Source organism: Xenopus tropicalis, chromosome 4 (genome assembly GCF_000004195.4).
Source record: "Xenopus tropicalis strain Nigerian chromosome 4, UCB_Xtro_10.0, whole genome shotgun sequence".
Taxonomy (NCBI): Eukaryota; Metazoa; Chordata; class Amphibia; order Anura; family Pipidae; genus Xenopus; species Xenopus tropicalis.
Window position 1 is genome coordinate 3,358,125 of NC_030680.2, and position 24,988 is coordinate 3,383,112.

The window sequence follows — 24,988 nt, forward strand, 5'->3', positions numbered from 1 at the left end:
TTACAGGGCCGCTGTATATGGGATCCTGTACAGCAGCCCGATGCCTTGATGCTAATGAGAGCGGAGAGCCCTTGGTTGCTATGTGACTTTGCCCCCCGTTACCTGGTACAAATATGGCTGGTGGGCGGCCGGACCTGCGGCTGGAAATCCTGAGAAGTGGAAACGAGTCCTGGGGTTTTATGCAGCGTGACGCTCGGCTTGGTGAGGAAATCGGCGGTGTCGGGGAATTCAACGGGCGCCCGGCTAAAGCCAGAACCGTGGCTGGGGGAATTCACAGGGCTGAGAGACGGAGAGGTACCTGGGGGGCAACAAAGACAGCAGTATATTGTAACACTTTGTCATCATTCTCCCATAACCTGCCTGCCCTTACAGTAAGGAACCCCTTCCTATGCTGATGGTGAGATCCCCTTTCCTCCCCACCCCAATGTATCACTCATTCCCCCTCTCTTGGTAGGGAATCCCATAACCTGACTGCCCTTACAGTAAGGAACCCCTTCCTATGCTGATGGTGAGATCCCCTTTCCTCCCCACCCCCAATGAATCACTCATTCCCCCTCTCTTGGTAGGGAATCCCATAACCTGACTGCCCTTACAGTAAGGAACCCCTTCCTATGCTGATGGTGAGATCCCCTTTCCTTCCCACCCCTAATGAATCACTCATTCCCCCTCTCTTGGTACTGAACCCCATAACCTGACTGCCCTTACAGTAAGGAACCCCTTCCTATGCTGATGGTGAGATCCCCTTTCCTCCCCACCCCCAATGAATCACTCATTCCCCATTTCTCATGAAGCAATGGGGAGGTGAGGCTAGGCAGGGAAACATGAATAGAGGTGAGTTGAGGATAGGAGAGGCCACAAGGGAATGTGGGAGAAGAGCCCGACAGGGGAGGAGAGACTAGAGCGGAACATGTGAGTGGAGGCCATGACAAGGGCAGAAAGACATAGCAAGAACATGTGAGCAGAAGTCGGTTGGGGACAGGGAAGGGAGGTCACATGGTAACACAAGAGCACAAATAGGAAAAGAGAAGAGCATTGGGGGAGGTCATACAAGAAAAAGGAAGGGGAGGGCAGTTCTGAGAAAGGGAGGATGATTACCCAGAAACACGTTTTGAGTAAATGAAAGAAGTGACTAAATGTGGCCAATGAGCAGCCCAGATGGGCCCCTGTGGTTCCTAGGAAATGTAATGGTTATTACCAGCTCTCCTGGGGCCAATGTGGTGGGTCAGCGTTACAGACGAGGACCGTTGCTTTGGTATAGTGAGAAGGTTGGAACTGTAAGGTCCGTTTGGATACGATCCTTGGCTGTTGGGGGGGGGGATACAAGCAGTTAGAAAAAATGTACAGAATAGAAATTGTTTGGGCTACTGGCCCTTTAATGAATAGTTTTGTGGTTCAGTTAAAGCTGTTCAACACTGACATCTGCTGGGAGACGCAGGTACTGCACTCACACTGACCAGAACCAGTACATTCTGCGCAGTTTAGCACTTTCCCTTTAATGGAAATGTAACCTGCAACTCCCAGCTCAAACAACTCCCATCATCCTCCTACAGATAACTGCAGGTTACATTTCTCTATTTATTCTCATTCTAATGAAGGTCTGAATTACCTGGCACCAATGTATTCTTGGTGGGGCCTCTTGCCATTGCTACGTTCCCACCGAGGGGGCAGCTCCATGGGTGGCAGAATCGATGCCCCTGAGCTGCGGCGGAGCTGGGGGGTTGGCAAGCTGTTGCGACTATTCAGCCCCTGCAGAAAGAAAGACTAGTAAATACACGGTGGCTATGAGCAAACTTAGGGGGCCGTTCCTGCTGAATTGTGCTTAGTACAGGGGAATCCCTAGGTGCCATAGTTTTATGGTATCTCTCTGTACAGGCTATGAGCAAACTTAGGGGGCCGTTCCTGCTGAATTGTGCTTAGTACAGGGGAATCCCTATGTGCCATAGTTTTATGGTATCTCTCTGTACAGGCTATGGGCAAACTTAGGGGGCTGTTCCTGCTGAATTGTGCTTAGTACAGGGGAATCCCTATGTGCCATAGTTTTATGGTATCTCTCTGTACAGGCTATGGGCAAACTTAGGGGGCTGTTCCTGCTGAATTGTGCTTAGTACAGGGGAATCCCTATGTGCCATAGTTTTATGGTATCTCTCTGTACAGGCTATGAGACAACTTAGGGGGCTGTTCCTGCTGAATTGTGCTTAGTACAGGGGAATCCCTAGGTGCCATAGTTTTATGGTATCTCTCTGTACAGGCTATGAGCAAACTTAGGGGGCTGTTCCTGCTGAATTGTGCTTAGTACAGGGGAATCCCTATGTGCCATAGTTTTATGGTATCTCTCTGTACAGGCTATGAGCAAACTTAGGGGGCTGTTCCTGCTGAATTGTGCTTAGTACAGGGGAATCCCTATGTGCCATAGTTTTATGGTATCTCTCTGTACAGGCTATGAGACAACTTAGGGGGCTGTTCCTGCTGAATTGTGCTTAGTACAGGGGAATCCCTAGGTGCCATAGTTTTATGGTATCTCTCTGTACAGGCTATGAGCAAACTTAGGGGGCTGTTCCTGCTGAATTGTGCTTAGTACAGGGGAATCCCTATGTGCCATAGTTTTATGGTATCTCTCTGTACAGGCTATGAGCAAACTTAGGGGGCTGTTCCTGCTGAATTGTGCTTAGTACAGGGGAATCCCTATGTGCCATAGTTTTATGGTATCTCTCTGTACAGGCTATGAGCAAACTTAGGGGGCTGTTCCTGCTGAATTGTGCTTAGTACAGGGGAATCCCTATGTGCCATAGTTTTATGGTATCTCTCTGTACAGGCTATGAGCAAACTTAGGGGGCCGTTCCTGCTGAATTGTGCTTAGCACAGGGGAATCCCTATGTGCCATAGTTTTATGGTATCTCTCTGTACAGGCTATGGGCAAACTTAGGGGCTGTTCCTGCTGAATTGTGCTTAGTACAGGGGAATCCCTATGTGCCATAGTTTTATGGTATCTCTCTGTACAGGCTATGGGCAAACTTAGGGGGCTGTTCCTGCTGGACTGGTGCTGTTACCTTGTGAGGTTTCCGCTCGACTTTATCCATAGGATCCTCCACTTCATTACAGGGGTAGAACCCCGGGAAAGGGGTGAAGGGGTTGATTTTTGGTCTGCATGATCCTGAGAAGGTTCCCATTAAGCTGCTGATGCTGCGGAGGGAGGAGATCACTTGGGGGGAGAGGGAGGGGTCGGCCAATATGTCGGCCACCATGTTGCGCGCCTCGTTGAGGACTGAGAGATCGACTCCGTTGCCGCCGCCGGCGCTCTGGAAGAACACAGCACAGACGGGGTTAATGGAAGGTACCAGATACTCGGGTGGGAACACAGACAGGGGAGGGGGGGTCGGTACCTGGTATTGGGGTTTGTACCACTGCTTGAGGTCCCAGTCCCACAGAATCATCTGAAACGAGACAAACGGACTCAAATGAGCAGAGAGATAAAAACAAAACATTCCTGATACACAAACAACCCCACCAGGTGCCCCCCAGGAGTGCTGTGGGCATGGCTTGTGGGCGGAGCTCAGCGGTGGGAGGTGGGCAACCTACGGTGTTGTGCCCCGCCCACCAACATTGCAAAGAACCCCCCCTCCTGGCTCAGGCCACCCCAAGAGTGGGAAATTGGGGGACGGCTGCTTCAGCAACTCTGGTCTATGGAATATTCCGCTTACACCCCAATTCCGCTGGATATGTGCCCATATTGCCTGGGCTATTAGGCCACGCCCCTGCTGGTTCCTATTAAGGAAATTACAACACAACAAGAGTGCTGTGGGCATGGCCTGTGGGTGGAGCTCAGCGGTGAGAGGTGGGCAACCTACTGTGTTGTGCCCCGCCCACCAGCACTGCAAAGAACCCACACTGCTGGCTCAGGCCACCCCAAGAGTGGGAAATTGGGGGGCGGCAGCTTCAGCAACTCTGGCCACACCCCTGCTGGTTCCTAATAGGGAATTACAACACAACAGGAGAGCAATGGGAAGAGAGAAGCCTAAGAACAATGGAGTCTCAGGCACGGCTGAAACTGCACGGGGGGGGGGACACCAAGAACAATAGAATATAGTCAGTGCTTCTACTTCAGCCTGACCACTGTGAGTTCTATGAAAAATTGCAGTTGGTCTCACTGCACTTCCTACATCTCTGCTTTATTTATTGCCCCGTAACAGGAAATACTGGGGGGGGAGGGGGCATTTAGCTTTCTAAAGAACAGCCCCGGATCCCCTGCGGAGCATCAGCACTTGGGGTTACACGGGGTCTCTGGCAAACAGGAGCGGCAGTGCGGCTGCACCACAGACTGGGAACGTCAGCGCCGACGGATCTTATCTCTCCCAGTGACGTCAATCGGCTTCAGCTCCGTGTTGGGCTTGTAGGCAGGAACTCAGCCGCCCCATTACTGGGAGCTCAGGGAAAGTTCCCCTTTAAATTAACTCCTAGCATGCTGCAGAAATGATGGGAGAAGTTATCGGCATAATAATGTACCCCCTACTGTAAATGATAAGGATATTAGCAGTCACTGAGGGGCTCTGTGCCCCCCATATAAAGGCACAAGGCTGCAGGCTGAGTTATACAGGGAACTCTGAGTATCACTCATGTATTATAAGGGATAATGTACCCCCTACTGTAAATGATAAGGATATTAGCAGTCACTGAGGGGTTCTGTGCCCCCCATATAAAGGCACAAGGCTGCAGGCTGAGTTATACAGGGAACTCTGAGTATCACTCATGTATTATAAGGGATAATGTACCCCCTACTGTAAATAAGGATATTAGCAGTCACTGAGGGGTTCTGTACCCCCCATATAAAGGCACAAGGCTGCAGGCTGAGTTATACAGGGAACTCTGAGTATCACTCATGTATTATAAGGGATAATGTACCCCCTACTGTAAATGATAAGGATATTAGCAGTCACTGAGGGGTTCTGTGCCCCCCATATAAAGGCACAAGGCTGCAGGCTGAGTTATACAGGGAACTCTGAGTATCACTCATGTATTATAAGGGATAATGTACCCCCTACTGTAAATGATAAGGATATTAGCAGTCACTGAGGGGTTCTGTGCCCCCCATATAAAGGCACAAGACTGCAGGCTGAGTTATACAGGGAACTCTGAGTATCACTCATGTATTATAAGGGATAATGTACCCCCTACTGTAAATGATAAGGATATTAGCAGTCACTGAGGGGTTCTGTGCCCATATAAAGGCACAAGGCTGCAGGCTGAGTTATACAGGGAACTCTGAGTATCACTCATGTATTATAAGGGATAATGTACCCCCTACTGTAAATGATAAGGATATTAGCAGTCACTGAGGGGTTCTGTGCCCCCCATATAAAGGCACAAGGCTGCAGGCTGAGTTATACAGGGAACTCTGGGTATCACTATAGAGGGCCCTGACCCCCCCACCCATGGGGATACTAATGGGGGCTTATGGGCTGGACCCCCCCCCTGCTGCACAGAATGTTTTTATTTGCAGGTAGTAAAAGCCGTGTGTCGGAGCAGCGCAGGATTGATGAGGGGACGGGTAATTGAAATGAAGGCAATTTAATCTTTTAAGTGCTGCGATGACGCAGGGACAATGCAAATGGGCGCGTTCCGCCGAGTGCTGGAAGGGATCTCCGGACTGGATTAGAGAGACATTTACATGCGCCGCGAGTGGGCGGAACCAGCGCCGGATTCTTGTAAACCTCAGGATTTCAGCGAATTTAAAAGCCCAAGTCACCTCCATCTTGTATAGAAACAGGAGAGAATGAAAAATGGGGGTGCAAAGGGGATACAGGAAACACTATGGCACCTCCCACCCATATGTATAAATACAAATATACAGAGAAGGAATGTTCTGGGCACACAATAAGCTGTACCCCCATACTGTACTGTCTAAGGGAAACACTATGGCACCCCCTACCCATATGTATAAATACAAATATACAGAGAAGGAATGTTCTGGACACACAATAAGCTGTACCCCCATACTGTACTGTCTAAGGGAAACACTATGGCACCCCCTACCCATATGTATAAATACAAATATACAGAGAGGGAATGTTCTGGGCACACAATAAGCTGTACCCCCATACTGTACTGTCTAAGGGAAACACTATGGCACCTCCTACCCATATGTATAAATACAAATATACAGAGAGGGAATGTTCTGGGCACACAATAAGCTGTACCCCCATACTGTACTGTCTAAGGGAAACACTATGGCACCCCCTACCCATATGTATAAATACAAATATACAGAGAGGGAATGTTCTGGGCACACAATAAGCTGTACCCCCATACTGTACTGTCTAAGGGAAACACTATGGCACCTCCTACCCATATGTATAAATACAAATATACAGAGAAGGAATGTTCTGGACACACAATAAGCTGTACCCCCATACTGTACTGTCTAAGGGAAACACTATGGCACCCCCTACCCATATGTATAAATACAAATATACAGAGAGGGAATGTTCTGGGCACACAATAAGCTGTACCCCCATACTGTACTGTCTAAGGGAAACACTATGGCACCTCCTACCCATATGTATAAATACAAATATACAGGGAAGGAATGTTGTGGGCACACAATAAGCTGTACCCCCATACTGTACTGTCTAAGGGAAACACTATGGCACCCCCTACCCATATGTATAAATACAAATATACAGAGAAGGAATGTTCTGGGCACACAATAAGCTGTACCCCCATACTGTACTGTCTAAGGGAAACACTATGGCACCTCCTACCCATATGTATAAATACAAATATACAGAGAGGGAATGTTCTGAGCACACAATAAGCTGTACCCCCATACTGTACTGTCTAAGGGAAACACTATGGCACCCCCTACCCATATGTATAAATACAAATATACAGAGAAGGAATGTTCTGGGCACACAATAAGCTGTACCCCCATACTGTACTGTCTAAGGGAAACACTATGGCACCTCCTACCCATATGTATAAATACAAATATACAGAGAGGGAATGTTCTGAGCACACAATAAGCTGTACCCCCATACCATTAGTATATCGGTGTATGGGGGGCCCACATGTACTGGACTTACAGTTGATTAGAAAGAGCCTCCGCTGAGGCATCAGTGGATTGTAACCCAGCAGCACCATCTAGTGGCCAGAGAGAGACGCTGCGTCCGGCAAGGGAAACAATTTGGCAGCTCCGACCCACAGACAATACAAATAGTAAAAGTCACCTACGGCAGTGCAGCGTCAGGATACAGCTCAGGGCTGGGGGGGAGTCGTATTGATACCCTAAAGCAAACAGCACTATAGGAGTTAAGAAGAATAAACCCCTGACCCACAGAGCCTACAATCTAATCACCGTTACATTATAGAATCAATCCCGGAATTCCCTCTGCGGTGCCCTTGGCTAGTGGCCAGCACCGGAGGCTAGTGCCAGCCCAGAGACTCTCCCCCTGCAGCTCGGTCAGTACCCCAAGTGGCCCCTAGATGGCACTCTACACCAAACCCAGTAGAATCAGCCCACCGAAGGGGCTACAATGAGTCTGGCATTACATTTCACGTTTTATTCTCATAGCAACCAGCATGGCAACCCCCCCCCACCAATCCTTGTGCCCCCGGCCAAAGCAAAACAGCCCTGCCCGACCATCGCACACATTACACCCCAAATTGTATGGGGGTCCAATTGAGTCCCAAGGGCCCAGCCAATCAACTGACAAACTCGCAGGAATGTGAACCCAGTTAGCGCCTTTGTTTTCCCTGCTGATTAATGGCTAATTATTACCGGGCCGATAAAGAGGCGCCGCAGCTGCCCGGTTCCCACGTCGGCCCGGCATTACCCAGGGATACGGGGGGGCGGCAGGTAGGAGAGGAATTCCATTTGTCCAGGGCTGTGTGTCGCCCCCCTATTCAGCAATTTGGCCCTGTATGGAATTTAAAGGGGAAGTATTCAGATATATAGATGACAAGTTATTGCAGATAAAGTGCCCCCCCGGCTACACTCTATAGGCCAGCTCCCGTGCAGGATGAATAATACATGGGCCCTTACAGTTACTTACGTATGTACTAAGCACGAGTATTTACCAACGTGTAACGTTCAGGTGTCGGCTCAGGAAATAGTTGTGTGAAAACTGCAATAAACTTCCAGAATTCCTTCTCTGCCTGAACTTGTCCTTTAATGGGCTGCACCGGGTCTGGGGGGGGCGGAATTATTGTCTGAATGTCTGGTGTCAATCAAAAGACTCACTTCTGGCACATAGGGATTCCCCTGTACTAAGCACAATTCAGCAGGAACAGCCCCCTAAGTTTGCTCATAGCCTGTACAGAGAGATACCATAAAACTATGGCACCTAGGGATTCCCCTGTACTAAGCACAATTCAGCAGGAACAGCCCCCTAAGTTTGCCCATAGCCTGTACAGAGAGATACCATAAAACTATGGCACATAGGGATTCCCCTGTACTAAGCACAATTCAGCAGGAACAGTCCCCTAAGTTTGCCCATAGCCTGTACAGAGAGATACCATAAAACTATGGCACATAGGGATTCCCCTGTACTAAGCACAATTCAGCAGGAACAGCCCCCTAAGTTTGCTCATAGCCTGTACAGAGAGATACCATAAAACTATGGCACATAGGGATTCCCCTGTACTAAGCACAATTCAGCAGGAACAGCCCCCTAAGTTTGCCCATAGCCTGTACAGAGATATACCATAAAACTATGGCACATAGGGATTCCCCTGTACTAAGCACAATTCAGCAGGAACAGTCCCCTAAGTTTGCCCATAGCCTGTACAGAGAGATACCATAAAACTATGGCACATAGGGATTCCCCTGTACTAAGCACAATTCAGCAGGAACAGCCCCCTAAGTTTGCTCATAGCCTGTACAGAGAGATACCATAAAACTATGGCACATAGGGATTCCCCTGTACTAAGCACAATTCAGCAGGAACAGTCCCCTAAGTTTGCCCATAGCCTGTACAGAGAGATACCATAAAACTATGGCACATAGGGATTCCCCTGTACTAAGCACAATTCAGCAGGAACAGCCCCCTAAGTTTGCTCATAGCCTGTACAGAGAGATACCATAAAACTATGGCACATAGGGATTCCCCTGTACTAAGCACAATTCAGCAGGAACAGCCCCCTAAGTTTGCCCATAGCCTGTACAGAGATATACCATAAAACTATGGCACATAGGGATTCCCCTGTACTAAGCACAATTCAGCAGGAACAGCCAATTCATGGCCCTTGGCTGCACGGTCTCCCCTTTCCCTGACAGAAGTCGCCCCCAGGCCGTTATTTTTCCCCATTAAAGTGCATGGGCGCCGGAGGGCGATTGCTGAGCCAATGGGAAGACGGGCGCACACTGACACGGTCTGGCATTAGCTAAGTAAATAAGCATCGCCATGGATACTCGGCATAGAATTAAGCAAACAATGATAACGGCTCCATGGCAACGCCATACAGACACGGCAACGGTGGGAAACCCTCTGACTCGGCGCAGACACTTGTGACACAGAGCGATGCCCGCGGCCCATTCCTGTCGCCAATTCCGCCCAAAGAACCCAGGAACGGAACCTTCGGCAGAATTAAACATTAAAGGGCAAGTAACACTGTCGCGAGTGATATTAACTATGTTCCAAAGCAGCTGGAGGGCTGGAAACCTCCCATACAAGTGTTAGACAATATAGGCAAAGTATTAATATGGCCGTGCTACTGATCACATGATCTGCTGATGGGAACCAATGACATGGGTGGGTGTTAGAGCTCAGCGCTGCCGCTCAGATGCCCCATAGGAATCAATGTGCGACTGGACAAACCGCTATTTCCCCTGTCCCAGGGCAGATGTGTCAAAGTGCCTACTTGCCTCTCATTGGCTGCAAGGTTTCCAGGGGTGGGGCTAGAGATGAATGGGGCCCCTGGAAGAGCAAGAAGGTGCAGGATTTTATTATATGTATAGTGTTAATTCTAAAGGGCCCCTGGGGGCCCAGAGTAATCAGCCTATTGGCCCTCCTGGACCCTTCGGTACCAGAACTCAGTGTATTCGGGTTTTTATCTGCTCCCAGGTCCTTTGTTTCTGTTTGGCTCCGGGCACAAAGGGGACACAATGGAACGAGTACAAAGAGCAGCAGCCAATCAGGGAACGGCCGGCGGCCCAGATACCCCCCCCCCCCCCGGGGCAGAGCCACAAGAGCTTTATACAAAGACAAGAGAACAGGGGCTCCTGGGCCACTCGGTATCAATCTTTATCAGGCTCCATCCAGTCTGCTTCCTCCTCTTACTGATCCGCAGAACCAGCCTTGTATGGAAATAATAGCCCTGAGCGCTCCCCCCCCTGCCCCCCGGGCACCGCCAACTGCACTGTCAGCTCTGCTACCGAGAGCAACTCCCAGCATCCTCTATTAGCCACCGGGTGCCCTCCCCCTGTACATCTTATTGTATAGGTGTAATCTGGCAAATGTGCTGGTACTGACCCAATATACTCCTGCTTATAATAACATTGGGTCCCTGCAGTCTGTATATTTGTATTTATACATATGAGTAGGGGGTGCCATAGTGTTTCCCTTAGACAGTACAGTATGGGGGTACAGCTTATTGTGTGCCCAGAAAATTCCTTCTCTGTATATTTGTATTTATACATATGGGTAGGGGGTGCCATAGTGTTTCCCTTAGACAGTACAGTATGGGGGTACAGCTTATTGTGTGCCCAGAACATTCCTTCTCTGTATATTTGTATTTATACATATGGGTAGGGGTGCCATAGTGTTTCCCTTAGACAGTACAGTATGGGGGTACAGCTTATTGTGTGCCCAGAACATTCCTTCTCTGTATATTTGTATTTATACATATGGGTAGGGGGTGCCATAGTGTTTCCCTTAGACAGTACAGTATGGGGGTACAGCTTATTGTGTGCCCAGAACATTCCTTCTCTGTATATTTGTATTTATACATATGGGTAGGGGGTGCCATAGTGTTTCCCTTAGACAGTACAGTATGGGGGTACAGCTTATTGTGTGCCCAGAACATTCCTTCTCTGTATATTTGTATTTATACATATGGGTAGGGGGTGCCATAGTGTTTCCCTTAGACAGTACAGTATGGGGGTACAGCTTATTGTGTGCCCAAAACATTCCTTTTTTTTTTTTTTTTTTTTTTTTTGGGTTAACAGCCCAACTTTATCTTGGGAAATAGCATCAGTCGGCCCCACTCACAATGGATAAACAGAGCCCACACCCTGCAGCACAAGACAGAGCAGCGAGTCCATTGAGCCGGAGTGTGAGTTGGCTCAGAGCCCGAAACCTCTGGGAGAAACAGGAGTAATAACAAACACGTGTTTGCACTTGGGCACGATCGTCTTCATCATGGGAAGGTCAGCAGAGGCGCGTCACATGTGAACTTTATCCCACACGGGGCAATCCGGCCAGCAATGCGGCTCCTACACACAGGGTTCATCCCATAAGCCCCCCAGCAATGTCTGCTTGTGTTTCTTTTATGAGTAGGAGCTGCCATACTGCCCTTACTCACAGCAACCCCTGCCCATATGTATAAATACAAATATACAGAGAAGGAATGTTCTGGGCACACAATAAGCTGTACCCCCATACTGTACTGTCTAAGGGAAACACTATGGCACCCCCTACCCATATGTATAAATACAAATATACAGAGAAGGAATGTTCTGGGCACACAATAAGCTGTACCCCCATACTGTACTGTCTAAGGGAAACACTATGGCACCCCCTACCCATATGTATAAATAAAAATATACAGAGAAGGAATGTTCTGGGCACACAATAAGCTGTACCCCCATACTGTACTGTCTAAGGGAAACACTATGGCACCCCCTACCCATATGTATAAATACAAATATACAGAGAAGGAATGTTCTGGGCACACAATAAGCTGTACCCCCATACTGTACTGTCTAAGGGAAACACTATGGCACCCCCTACCCATATGTATAAATACAAATATACAGAGAAGGAATGTTCTGGGCACACAATAAGCTGTACCCCCATACTGTACTGTCTAAGGGAAACACTATGGCACCCCCTACCCATATGTATAAATACAAATATACAGAGAGGGAATGTTCTGGGCACACAATAAGCTGTACCCCCATACTGTACTGTCTAAGGGAAACACTATGGCACCCCCTACCCATATGTATAAATACAAATATACAGAGAGGGAATGTTCTGGGCACACAATAAGCTGTACCCCCATACTGTACTGTCTAAGGGAAACACTATGGCACCCCCTACCCATATGTATAAATACAAATATACAGAGAAGGAATGTTCTGGGCACACAATAAGCTGTACCCCCATACTGTACTGTCTAAGGGAAACACTATGGCACCCCCTACCCATATGAGAAGGAATGCTCTGGGCACACAATAAGCTGTACCACACAGGGGAAGGTTCCTATAGGGGAGGACACACTAATTACCCCAGTGCGGGGCAGACACAACGCATGGAAAGAGGAAGCTCTGGGCTCGGGGAAGGTATTTCAGTAACGCACTGAATGGGGGAGTCTGTTGATTTATTCTATTTACTCTCTAGATAAAGGCAGAAGGCAAACTGGGAGTTATAATTTAACCAGACTCCCTGCAGCCCCTGAGATCAGGACACACAATAACCACAGAAATGTATTTTATTTCACTGTTTCTGGAGGATTCGGGCTGCGCCGCTGCCCCCCAAACCCCCCGCACCCCGTCCCCTAACGCAAAGGGCAAATAAGCAGGAACGGTTTTGGGACCAGAGGAGACATTCGGGGCCGCGAATCGTTAACCTTGAATATCCGTCGCAGAGACGTGAATGGGCGCATTGTTCCAATACTGCACGTGCTGCAACACTGCCGGCCGGCGCAGCCGCAGAGCAACCAGGGCTCACATTTAAAGGGGCGGTTCACCTTGTGGTTCAGATAATAAAAAATGAAGACCAATTGCAAATTGTCTCATCGGGTCGGGAACCCGCCCTTTCCCCACCCTTTCTCCCCTAATGGTAATGCTTTTTTTTTTACTGTTACGTGATTGCTCCGCCCCCCATAGTGATGTCACTTCTGGCCCATGGTGACATCACTGCCGGTTTGGTGGGTCACAGGGTCAGAAGGTAAGTTAACCCATTGTGGGGAGGCTCAGGTTGTGGGTCTGGGAAGGGGGCATAGCAGGGTGGCGGGTGGGGATGCGGGTCAGAGCCGGGGGTGGGTCTGTCCAACTGGACCCCTGCGATGCGCTGTTACCCCTGAGCAATATGGCATTACCCCTAGGGGATACGCTGTTACCCCCGAACAATACCCCTAGGGGATGCGCTCTTACCCCTGAGCAATATGGCATTACCCCTAGGGGATGCGCTCTTACCCCTAAACAATACCCCTAGGGGATGCGCTGTTACCCCTAGGGGATGCGCTGTTACCCCTAGGGGATAGGCTGTTACGCCTGAGCAATATGGCATTACCCCTAGGGGATACGCCGTTACCCCCAAAAAATACCCCTAGGGGATGCGCTGTTACCCCTGAGCAATATGGCATTACCCCTAGAGGATACGCTGTTACCCCTGAGCAATATGGCATTACCCCTGGGGGATGGGCTGTTACCCCTAGGGGATGCGCTGTTACCCCTGAGCAATATGACATTACCCCTAGGGAATACGCTGTTACCCCTAAACAATACCCCTAGGGGATGCGCTGTTACCCCTGAGCAATATGGCATTACCCCTAGGGGATACGCTGTTACCCCTGAGCAATATGGCATTACCCCTAGGGGATGCGCTGTTACCCCTGAACAATACCCCTAGGGGATGCACTGTTACCCCTGAGCAATATGGCATTACCCCTGGGGGATAGGCTGTTACAAAATTGCACAAAATACCGGCACAACAGGATTTGTTTTAGCGGGATAAACCCTGCTGATTTTAATAGTAGCAAACCATGGTTTGCTACTATTAAAATCAGCAGGGTTTATCCCGCTAAAACAAATCCTGTTGTGCCGGTATTTTGTGCAATTTTGGATCGTGGTGGAGAGTACCGACGTCTCTAAAAGTTCTGTGCACCAGGTGGAACAGAGTGGAAAGGCCAGGGTGTGCTGGTGAGTGTGGATTGGGATAGGCTGTTACCCCTTGAGGATGGGCTGTTACCCCTGAGCAATATGACATTACCCCTGGGGGGTGGGCTGTATCGCTCAGAGCCACCCAGTTACCCTCCCCTATAATATAATTTCTCCCAGTCTGTAGAACTGACATAACAAACGGCCACATTTCCCGCCAGTGCTATTTGCCCTATACCCAGGGGTTCCGGGGGGCAGCTATGAGCTTAGGGAAGCGGCACCCTGATTGGGACAATGCATCCAATCAGAGCAAAGCAAGAACACTGCTGTATCCTGATTGGTTTATGTGAAGGGGGAACCAACCAATCATTAATTAATACTGGGTTTCCCACACTCACAGCCCAGTTACAGCCAGGGCCAGACTGGGCCGGGGCCCCTGGGGGGGCAGTTAAGGTGGGCTCTGCACCCCCCTCAGTCTGACCCTGGTTACAGGGGAGAAACCAAATTCCTTGGGTTCTGCTGGGACAGGGAACAAATTAAATTGCCCTTTAATCTGGAACCAGTGTCATGCTCTGGGCGCACTAATTGCCCTGTGATCCTTTAAAGCCAAGGAGATTATACCAGTAATTACTGGGCTAACGACACCATGATCGGGCCACACGGAACCCACAGCCAGAACCTTCCAGACCATTATCCTTGCTGGGGGCGGGGCTTGCAAGGAATTACTGGAATGTCATTATAGGAAATGCCTAATTCCCAAGGGACCGACACCTGTCAATCATCCCACCATCTCTCTGCCTGTCTGCGAATGGGACGGGGCCCCGGGGCAGTGTAGGGCCCCAATATGAGCAGCACACGTGCCCTGCGCTGGGGCTATTTACAGTTACAATGTAATTATGCCCCTTGTGCAGATCAATATGGGGCAGGGGGGGCACGATTACTGGCGCACTGTGGGAAACATGTATGGTGAGCAATCTGTAAGGGCCCTATGCTTACAAGATGGGTTTAGTTTACCTTTAAATGTATTATCACTAATAATGAATATTGGGGTGTTGTATCAGGAGTCAGAACCAGCAGTGCAGGGAAGGGAAAGGGACAGACACAGTGACAGTTACACATAACTATAAACCCAGTGAGAATGAGGAATGAATGGATATTGGCGAGTTGTATCAGGAGTCAGAACCAGCAGTGCAGGGAAGGGAAAGGGACAGACACAGTGACAGTTACACATAACTATAAACCCAGTGAGAATGAGGGATGAATGGGTATTGGGGAGTTGTATCAGGAGTCAGAACCAGCAGTGCAGGGAAGGGAAAGGGACAGACACAGTGACAGTTACACATAACTATAAACCCAGTGAGAATGAGGAATGAATGGATATTGGGGAGTTGTATCAGGAGTCAGAACCAGCAGTGCAGGGAAGGGAAAGGGACAGGCACAGTGACAGTTACACATAACTATAAACCCAGTGAGAATGAGGAATGAATGGATATTGGGGAGTTGTATCAGGAGTCAGAACCAGCAGTGCAGGGAAGGGAAAGGGACAGACACAGTGACAGTTACACATAACTATAAACCCAGTGAGAATGAGGAATGAATGGATATTGGGGAGTTGCACAGAATTATATTTTCTTTCATTAGGAAAAAACATTTTTGGGTTAAGTTCCCCTTTAATGTTCAGTACCAAACACACTGACAATGCTTATTTGTTTGGGCAGAACCCAGACACTAAGCAGCTGATGAGAGCAGGTTACCCTTGTGGTACTGGAACGGCTTGTGTTTAGCTGCTCTGCACACATACAGCCTTTTCATGTGGTGAGCCCGTAGCAAACACTGGGAGCGTGACGTCAGTGGGTGCGTTTGTGAGCCGAGCTGCACCGACACCCCTGCTCTGGTACCGAGGAGGGAACGTAATAATCCACAACTAAATGTATAAATACAAATATACAGAGAAGGAATGTTCTGGGCACACAATAAGCTGTACCCCCATACTGTACTGTCTAAGGGAAACACTATGGCACCCCCTACCCATATGTATAAATACAAATATACAGAGAGGGAATGTTCTGGGCACACAATAAGCTGTACCCCCATACTGTACTGTCTAAGGGAAACACTATGGCACCCCCTACCCATATGTATAAATACAAATATACAGAGAGGGAATGTTCTGGGCACACAATAAGCTGTACCCATACTGTATTGTCTAAGGGAAACACTATGGCACCCCCTACCCATATGTATAAATACAAATATACAGAGAAGGAATGTTCTGGGCACACAATAAGCTGTACCCCCATACTGTATTGTCTAAGGGAAACACTATGGCACCCCCTACCCATATGTATAAATACAAATATACAGAGAGGGAATGTTCTGGGCACACAATAAGCTGTACCCCCATACTGTACTGTCTAAGGGAAACACTATGGCACCCCCTACCCATATGTATAAATACAAATATACAGAGAAGGAATGTTCTGGGCACACAATAAGCTGTACCCCCATACTGTATTGTCTAAGGGAAACACTATGGCACCCCCTACCCATATGTATAAATACAAATATACAGAGAAGGAATGTTCTGGGCACACAATAAGCTGTACCCATACTGTATTGTCTAAGGGAAACACTATGGCACCCCCTACCCATATGTATAAATACAAATATACAGAGAAGGAATGTTCTGGGCACACAATAAGCTGTACCCCCATACTGTACTGTCTAAGGGAAACACTATGGCACCCCCTACCCATATGTATAAATACAAATATACAGAGAAGGAATGTTCTGGGCACACAATAAGCTGTACCCCCATACTGTACTGTCTAAGGGAAACACTATGGCACCTCCTACCCATATGTATAAATACAAATATACAGAGAGGGAATGTTCTGGGCACACAATAAGCTGTACCCATACTGTATTGTCTAAGGGAAACACTATGGCACCCCCTACCCATATGTATAAATACAAATATACAGAGAAGGAATGTTCTGGGCACACAATAAGCTGTACCCCCATACTGTACTGTCTAAGGGAAACACTATGGCACCTCCTACCCATATGTATAAATACAAATATACAGAGAAGGAATGTTCTGGGCACACAATAAGCTGTACCCCCATACTGTACTGTCTAAGGGAAACACTATGGCACCCCCTACCCATATGTATAAATACAATTATACAGAGAAAGAATGTTCTGGGCACACAATAAGCTGTACTCCCATACTGTACTGTCTAAGGGAAACACTATGGCACCCCCTACCCATATGTATAAATACAAATATACAGAGAAGGAATGCTCTGGGCACACAATAAGTATGGCAGCTCCCACACCCAGCAGTACCAGCAGGACAAGACCAGTTCCCAGCACTTTGCACGCCGCTGGCTATGGGTACAGAGGCACAGGGAGCCGCAGAGCACACAAGGTTTCCTGTACAAACCACAATTACGTGAGACTTACGCTGAGAAAAGAAGATCATCTCTGAACTGATCAGTTGTAGGTAAGAAGGGATTCTATTTGGTGCTCAGGCAGCAGAGACAAATACTAACACCTGGCGAGTGAATCACACGGAGGCATCTGGGGCAGAAAGCTAGCAATCTACAGGTGTTGGTGCCATTCTGACTCTCTCACCCTCCCACCTGGCAGTCACATCCACACAGCAGGGCTGTCACTGTGTAGGAGTCCTACTGTGGGTCTTGTGAAACTATAACTCTGAGCATCAGTGTAGGGCCAGAATCCCTGCCATAAAGCAAGTCAGGGCGGCTGCTTTTAGCCAGAGAGGAAGAAGACTAATTAGTCACCAACTGAATCAGTGCATTTGCCTGAAACTCACAGAGCTGCCAACTGCCCTGTGGCCCCATCATTACCCAGCTAACAACTTACCTACCTTCCCAGCCACTAACCTACCCACCTACCTTCCCAGCCACCAACTTACATACCCTCCCAGCAGCCAACCTACATACCCTCCCAGCAGCCAACCTACATACCCCTCCTACCCACCCAGCCACCAACCTACCCACCATCTACCTACTCTCCCAGCCACCAACCTACCCACCATCTACCTACCCTCCAAGCCACCAACCTACCTATCATCTACCTACCCTCCCAGCCACCAACCTACCCACCCATCATCTACCTACCCTCCCAGCCACCAACCTACCTATTATCTACCTACCCACCCTCCCAGCCACCACCCTACCTACCCATCATCTACCTACCCTCCCAGCAACCTACCTACCCATCATCTACCTACCCTCCCAGCCACCAACCTACTTACCCCACCGCCCTCTCTCCTACTGGAACCCATACAATAAAATACATGCTCATTGTAATGCAGGATTTGCCCAGCTCAGCCAACCTTTTAAATTAACTTTTAATATGACGCAGACAGTAATACTCTGCAGCACTTTGCAACTGGTCTGTTTTGCTTTATTTTTCGTGGTTTTTGAGTTATTTAACTTGTTGATCAACAGCTCTGCAGTTTGGAATTTCAGCAGCTATGTGGTTGCTAGGGTCTTGCTTACCTTAGCAACCAGACAGTAGGTTAAATGAAAGACTAGAGATATGGAAAGGAATATGAATAGTAAGATAAGTAATAAAAAGTAACAATTTGAATGGGGGGGTTCCCTTTTAAGTTAACCTTTAGTATGTTACAGAATGGCCAATTTTAAACAGCTTTTCATTTGGTCTTCATTATTTATTTTGTATGTTTTTATATTCATTTGCCTTCTTTTCTATCCGTTATATGGGGGTCGCTGACCCCGGCAGCCAAACCCTATTGCTCTGTGAGGCTCCAGTTTTATTGTTATTGTTACTTTTTATACCTTTCTTTTCTCTATTCATATACCTGTCTCTCTTATTTAAACCACTCCCTGGTTACTAAGGTAATTTGGACCCTAGCAACCAGATAGCTGCTAAACTCCACACTGGAGAGCTTGATTTTCACCTTTGAGTTAGCTTTTTGTATGATGTAGAGAGTTTTAATTATTTTACTTTTTGTTCAGCAGCTCTCCAGTTTGGAGTTTCAGCAGCTATCTGGTTGCTAGGGTCCAAATTACCTTAGTAACCAGGGAGTGGTTTGAATAAGAAAGACTGGTATATGAATAGGAGAGGGACTGAATAGAAAAGAAAGGTATAAAAAACAAAAAAAAAACAAAACTATAAAAATAAATACATAATGCAGACCAATTGCAAAGTTGCTAAGAATAGGACATTATATAACATACTTACCCCCATTTGTAAAAAAAATAAAAAGGCACTACATTTGCTCATGAACAGTAACCCATAGCAACCAATAAGATGTTTGCTTCTAAACAGGTGACCAGTAAACTCTACCTGCTGATTGGTTGCTATGGGTAACTGCTCCTGGGCAAACTTAGTGCCTCTTCTTAAATACAACTTTTAAAAACTGTAGTTTTTAAATTTAAAAAAAAAAAAGCGGAATGCGGGGGGCAAGGGGTCGGGGCGGCGTCTGGGCCGCGGAGAGGCGACGGTTTGGGCGGCCGACACACTTTTGCCCTTTGGAGGGGGATCTGTTCTCAGCAGATAAACACACAAAGGTTTTTATACAGTCAGACTGACGTCAGCGGTTGCCGAGCAACAACATTCGGTGCAAAGGGGAAGGGGGGGGGGGGGGAGAGAAAAAACTTCTGCGGTATCATGAGTTTCAGGCTGAGAGAGTCACCGGCCCCTGGGCTACAGGGAGGGAAACACAGGGGGAAAAAAACTAATTAAAAAAGGGAGGCCTTTTTTTTAATATACATTTTGCAGTTTATTTCCATAATTCTTTGGCTTGAATTCCGACTTGGAATTTCCAAATTTGAGTATGTTATAGAATGGCCAATTCCAAGCGACTTTTCAATTGGTCTTCGTTATTTTTTTTTTATAGTGTTTGAATTATTTCCCTTCTTCTGCCGCTTTGCAGCTTTCAAATGGGGGTCACTGACCCCGGCAGCCAAACCCTATTGCTCTGTGAGGCTCCAGTTTTATTATTATTGTTACTTTTTATTCCTTATCTTTCTATTCAGCCCCTCCCCTATTCATATACCAGTCTCTAATCCAAACCTCTCCCTGGTTGCTAAGGTAATTTGGACCCTAGCAACCAGAAAGCTGCAGAAACTCCAAGCTGAAGAGATGCTGAATAAAAATTGATATAACCGAAAAAAACTACGGATGATAAGAAAAAAAGACCAATTGCATAATGTCTCAGAATCTCACTCTATGCATCATATGAAGAGTTAACGCAAAGGTGAACTTCCCCTTTAATAGGATTTAGCGTCTGCACAAGACAAAAGCAATTATTGGGGCCCCTGTATTGAGCCGGGCATTGGCACCCACTGGGCATGGAGCAAACTGACAGCAAGAACCAACTGTAACAACGTAACCAGGCACTCTCCATAGCAACGCATAGCCTCTGCCGGGGGCCCCTCTGATCAGGGAGGAACCTGGGGACCGTGGTACTTTCCTTGTACTGTCAGTTTCCTCTTAGCGGCTTAACCGCAGATTGCTGTGGTTTTATATAAAACCAATAAAACCTAAGTAATTCTGCCACAGTGGCACAGATCCTATCTGATCCCCCCATTGTAAGCAGCAGTCCTGCCCTGCTTTATGGCTGAGATTCTAGCTATCTGTATAACAGAGCATTCTGTCACAGTGGCACAGATCCTATCTGATCCCCCCATTGTAAGCAGCAGTCCTGCCCTGCTTTATGGCTGAGATTCTAGCTATCTGTATAACAGAGCATTCTGTCACAGTGGCACAGATCCTATCTGATCCCCCCCCATTGTAAGCAGCAGTCCTGCCCTGCTTTATGGCTGAGATTCTAGCTATCTGTATAACAGAGCATTCTGTCACAGTGGCACAGATCCTATCTGATCCCCCCATTGTAAGCAGCAGTCCTGCCCTGCTTTATGGCTGAGATTCTAGCTATCTGTATAACAGAGCATTCTGTCACAGTGGCACAGATCCTATCCCCCCCATTGTAAGCAGCAGTCCTGCCCTGCTTTATGGCTGAGATTCTAGCTATCTGTATAACAGAGCATTCTGTCACAGTGGTACAGATCCTATCTGATCCCCCCATTGTAAGCAGCAGTCCTGCCCTGCTTTATGGCTGAGATTCTAGCTATCTGTATAACAGAGCATTCTGTCACAGTGGCACAGATCCTATCTGATCCCCCCATTGTAAGCAGCAGTCCTGCCCTGCTTTATGGCTGAGATTCTAGCTATCTGTATAACAGAGCATTCTGTCACAGTGGCACAGATCCTATCTGACCCCCCCCCCCCCCCCCCCCCATTGTAAGCAGCAGTCCTGCCCTGCTTTATGGCTGAGATTCTAGCTATCTGTATAACAGAGCATTCTGTCACAGTGGCACAGATCCTATCTGATCCCCCCCCCATTGTAAGCAGCAGTCCTGCCCTGCTTTATGGCTGAGATTCTAGCTATCTGTATAACAGAGCATTCTGTCACAGTGGCACAGATCCTATCTGATCCCCCATTGTAAGCAGCAGTCCTGCCCTGCTTTATGGCTGAGATTCTAGCTATCTGTATAACAGAGCATTCTGTCACAGTGGCACAGATCCTATCTGACCCCCCATTGTAAGCAGCAGTCCTGCCCTGCTTTATGGCTGAGATTCTAGCTATCTGTATAACAGAGCATTCTGTCACAGTGGCACAGATCCTATCTGATCCCCCCCATTGTAAGCAGCAGTCCTGCCCTGCTTTATGGCTGAGATTCTAGCTATCTGTATAACAGAGCATTCTGTCACAGTGGCACAGATCCTATCTGACCCCCCCCATTGTAAGCAGCAGTCCTGCCCTGCTTTATGGCTGAGACTCTGAAGCCCACGTATGAATGGGATTAATATGGGCCCATCTCCAGGCCTCTCCCCTGGCTGTACAGTTCCTGCCCCCGTTCCACTTTCCAGAGTTATTTTCCTTACTTTCTAGGACTTTCCGGGAGAGCGGAGCCAGCTCCAGATCTGGGACGGCTGTGGGCGAGCGGATGAAGGATTTGGTCTTGAACACACAGTCCAGAACATTTCCTTAAAGCCTCAGACTCAATACGAGAAGCCTGGAAACTCTTATTCCCCCTCCTCGTCCCTCCAATTCTGCTCCCTCAATGGGGTCACAATTGCATTTTGACTGCGTAACGGCCCCGGATCCCACCCAACAGGCCGCACAAGCACAAGCCCAGTCCAAAAGCTTTTGGGAATGGAAAGAACAAAATGCCAAACAAAAATAATATATTACTGAGTCCAGAACCAGCAATTCCCTCGCTCCTCAGAGTCAGGTGGCGGTTACACAAACACAGCGTGAGTTATATTATCTGCCCCACTGAGCCCGACGCACGGAAAATCAATGCTGTTCTATGGAAATATCCCAATATGGCACCCCCTACCCATATGTATAAATACAAATATACAGAGAAGGAATGTTCTGGGCACACAATAAGCTGTACCCCCATACTGTACTGTCTAAGGGAAACACTATGGCACCCCCTACCCATATGTATAAATACAAATATACAGAGAAGGAATGTTCTGGGCACACAATAAGCTGTACCCCCATACTGTACTGTCTAAGGGAAACACTATGGCACCCCCTACCCATATGTATAAATACAAATATACAGAGAAGGAATGTTCTGGGCACACAATAAGCTGTACCCCCATACTGTACTGTCTAAGGGAAACACTATGGCACCCCCTACCCATATGTATAAATACAAATATACAGAGAAGGAATGTTCTGGCACACAATAAGCTGTACCCCCATACTGTACTGTCTAAGGGAAACACTATGGCACCCCCTACCCATATGTATAAATACAAATATACAGAGAAGGAATGTTCTGGGCACACAATAAGCTGTACCCCCATACTGTACTGTCTAAGGGAAACACTATGGCACCCCCTACCCATATGTATAAATACAAATATACAGAGAAGGAATGTTCTGGGCACACAATAAGCTGTACCCCCATACTGTACTGTCTAAGGGAAACACTATGGCACCCCCTACCCATATGTATAAATACAAATATACAGAGAAGGAATGTTCTGGGCACACAATAAGCTGTACCCCCATACTGTACTGTCTAAGGGAAACACTATGGCACCCCCTACCCATATGTATAAATACAAATATACAGAGAAGGAATGTTCTGGGCACACAATAACCTGTACCCCCATACTGTACTGTCTAAGGGAAACACTATGGCACCCCCTACCCATATGTATAAATACAAATATACAGAGAAGGAATGTTCTGGGCACACAATAAGCTGTACCCCCATACTGTACTGTCTAAGGGAAACACTATGGCACCCCCTACCCATATGTATAAATACAAATATACAGAGAAGGAATGTTCTGGGCACACAATAAGCTGTACCCCCATACTGTACTGTCTAAGGGAAACACTATGGCACCCCCTACCCATATGTATAAATACAAATATACAGAGAAGGAATGTTCTGGGCACACAATAAGCTGTACCCCCATACTGTACTGTCTAAGGGAAACACTATGGCACCCCCTACCCATATGTATAAATACAAATATACAGAGAAGGAATGTTCTGGGCACACAATAAGCTGTACCCCCATACTGTACTGTCTAAGGGAAACACTATGGCACCCCCTACCCATATGTATAAATACAAATATACAGAGAAGGAATGTTCTGGGCACACAATAAGCTGTACCCCCATACTGTACTGTCTAAGGGAAACACTATGGCACCCCCTACCCATATGTATAAATACAAATATACAGAGAGGGAATGTTCTGGGCACACAATAAGCTGTACCCCCATACTGTACTGTCTAAGGGAAACACTATGGCAGCTCCTACCCATATGTATAAATACAAATATACAGAGAGGGAATGTTCTGGGCACACAATAAGCTGTACCCCCATACTGTACTGTCTAAGGGAAACACTATGGCACCTCCTACCCATATGTCGCAACAGTGAGACTGTTCCCCACTACAAATTGGGGTTCCCCTATTACATGTATTGAACCCCACTCACTGCACTCCGGGCACCGAGGTGTTAATTCCATTGCCCCTGCCGGCCCGACTTGGTATTTGTAGAGAAGTTCAGCATGGAAGGGGCCAAGAGGAGAAGTGGTAAAGTAATTTGTGGCATTTGGGAACGGTACAAACCCACAAAGCTACACTAAAGTGTTTGTGCGCTGGCACCGACCCACCAGGCAAAATGGTTCCTCTCCGGATCGAGTTCTGAAACCGACTCTCGGCACAATAACGAAATTACCCTTTTATTGATGTCTTGCCCCAATGTGGGGCTGGGAAGGTGGCACGGAGGGGGGGGCATCGGGCACAGGTAGAAATATATGGCCAGTTAGGGGGGGATTTGGGGTGAGTGCTTATTTGTGCCCTGGGTACCCCTGGAACTATAGCGGGGTGACTGTTACCCCAATGTGTCTATATATCTGTAACCTTGTTATGGGCTAAGGGGGCCCAGCCTGAAGGCCAGTTAGGGGGGGATTTGGGGTGAGTGCTTATTTGTGCCCTGGGTACCCCTGGAACTATAGCGGGGTGACTGTTACCCCAATGTTTCTATATATCTGTAACCTTGTTATGGGCTAAGGGGGCCCAGCCTGAAGGCCAGTTAGGGGGGGATTTGGGGTGAGTGCTTATTTGTGCCCTGGGTACCCCTGGAACTATAGCGGGGTGACTGTTACCCCAATGTTTCTATATATCTGTAACCTTGTTATGGGCTAAGGGGGCCCAGCCTGAAGGCCAGTTAGGGGGGATTTGGGGTGAGTGCTTATTTGTGCCCTGGGTACCCCTGGAACTATAGCGGGGTGACTGTTACCCCAATGTTTCTATATATCTGTAACCTTGTTATGGGCTAAGGGGGCCCAGCCTGAAGGCCAGTTAGGGGGGGATTTGGGGTGAGTGCTTATTTGTGCCCTGGGTAC

At 47.8% G+C, this 24,988-nt stretch overlaps 1 protein-coding gene across 1 annotated transcript in view; it reads right to left on the bottom strand.

Moving 5' to 3' along the window:
• Positions 1-24,988, bottom strand: part of pde3b (phosphodiesterase 3B) — a 78,244-nt gene that overhangs the window by 32,776 nt on the left and 20,480 nt on the right. The window contains exons 2-6 of the mRNA XM_031900378.1: positions 3,381-3,431; positions 3,048-3,296; positions 1,607-1,746; positions 1,196-1,302; positions 103-298 (exon numbers count right to left, since the gene is read on the bottom strand). Coding sequence (XP_031756238.1) covers positions 103-298; positions 1,196-1,302; positions 1,607-1,746; positions 3,048-3,296; positions 3,381-3,431 — 743 coding nt within the window. The remainder of the gene's footprint in view (positions 1-102; positions 299-1,195; positions 1,303-1,606; positions 1,747-3,047; positions 3,297-3,380; positions 3,432-24,988) is intronic.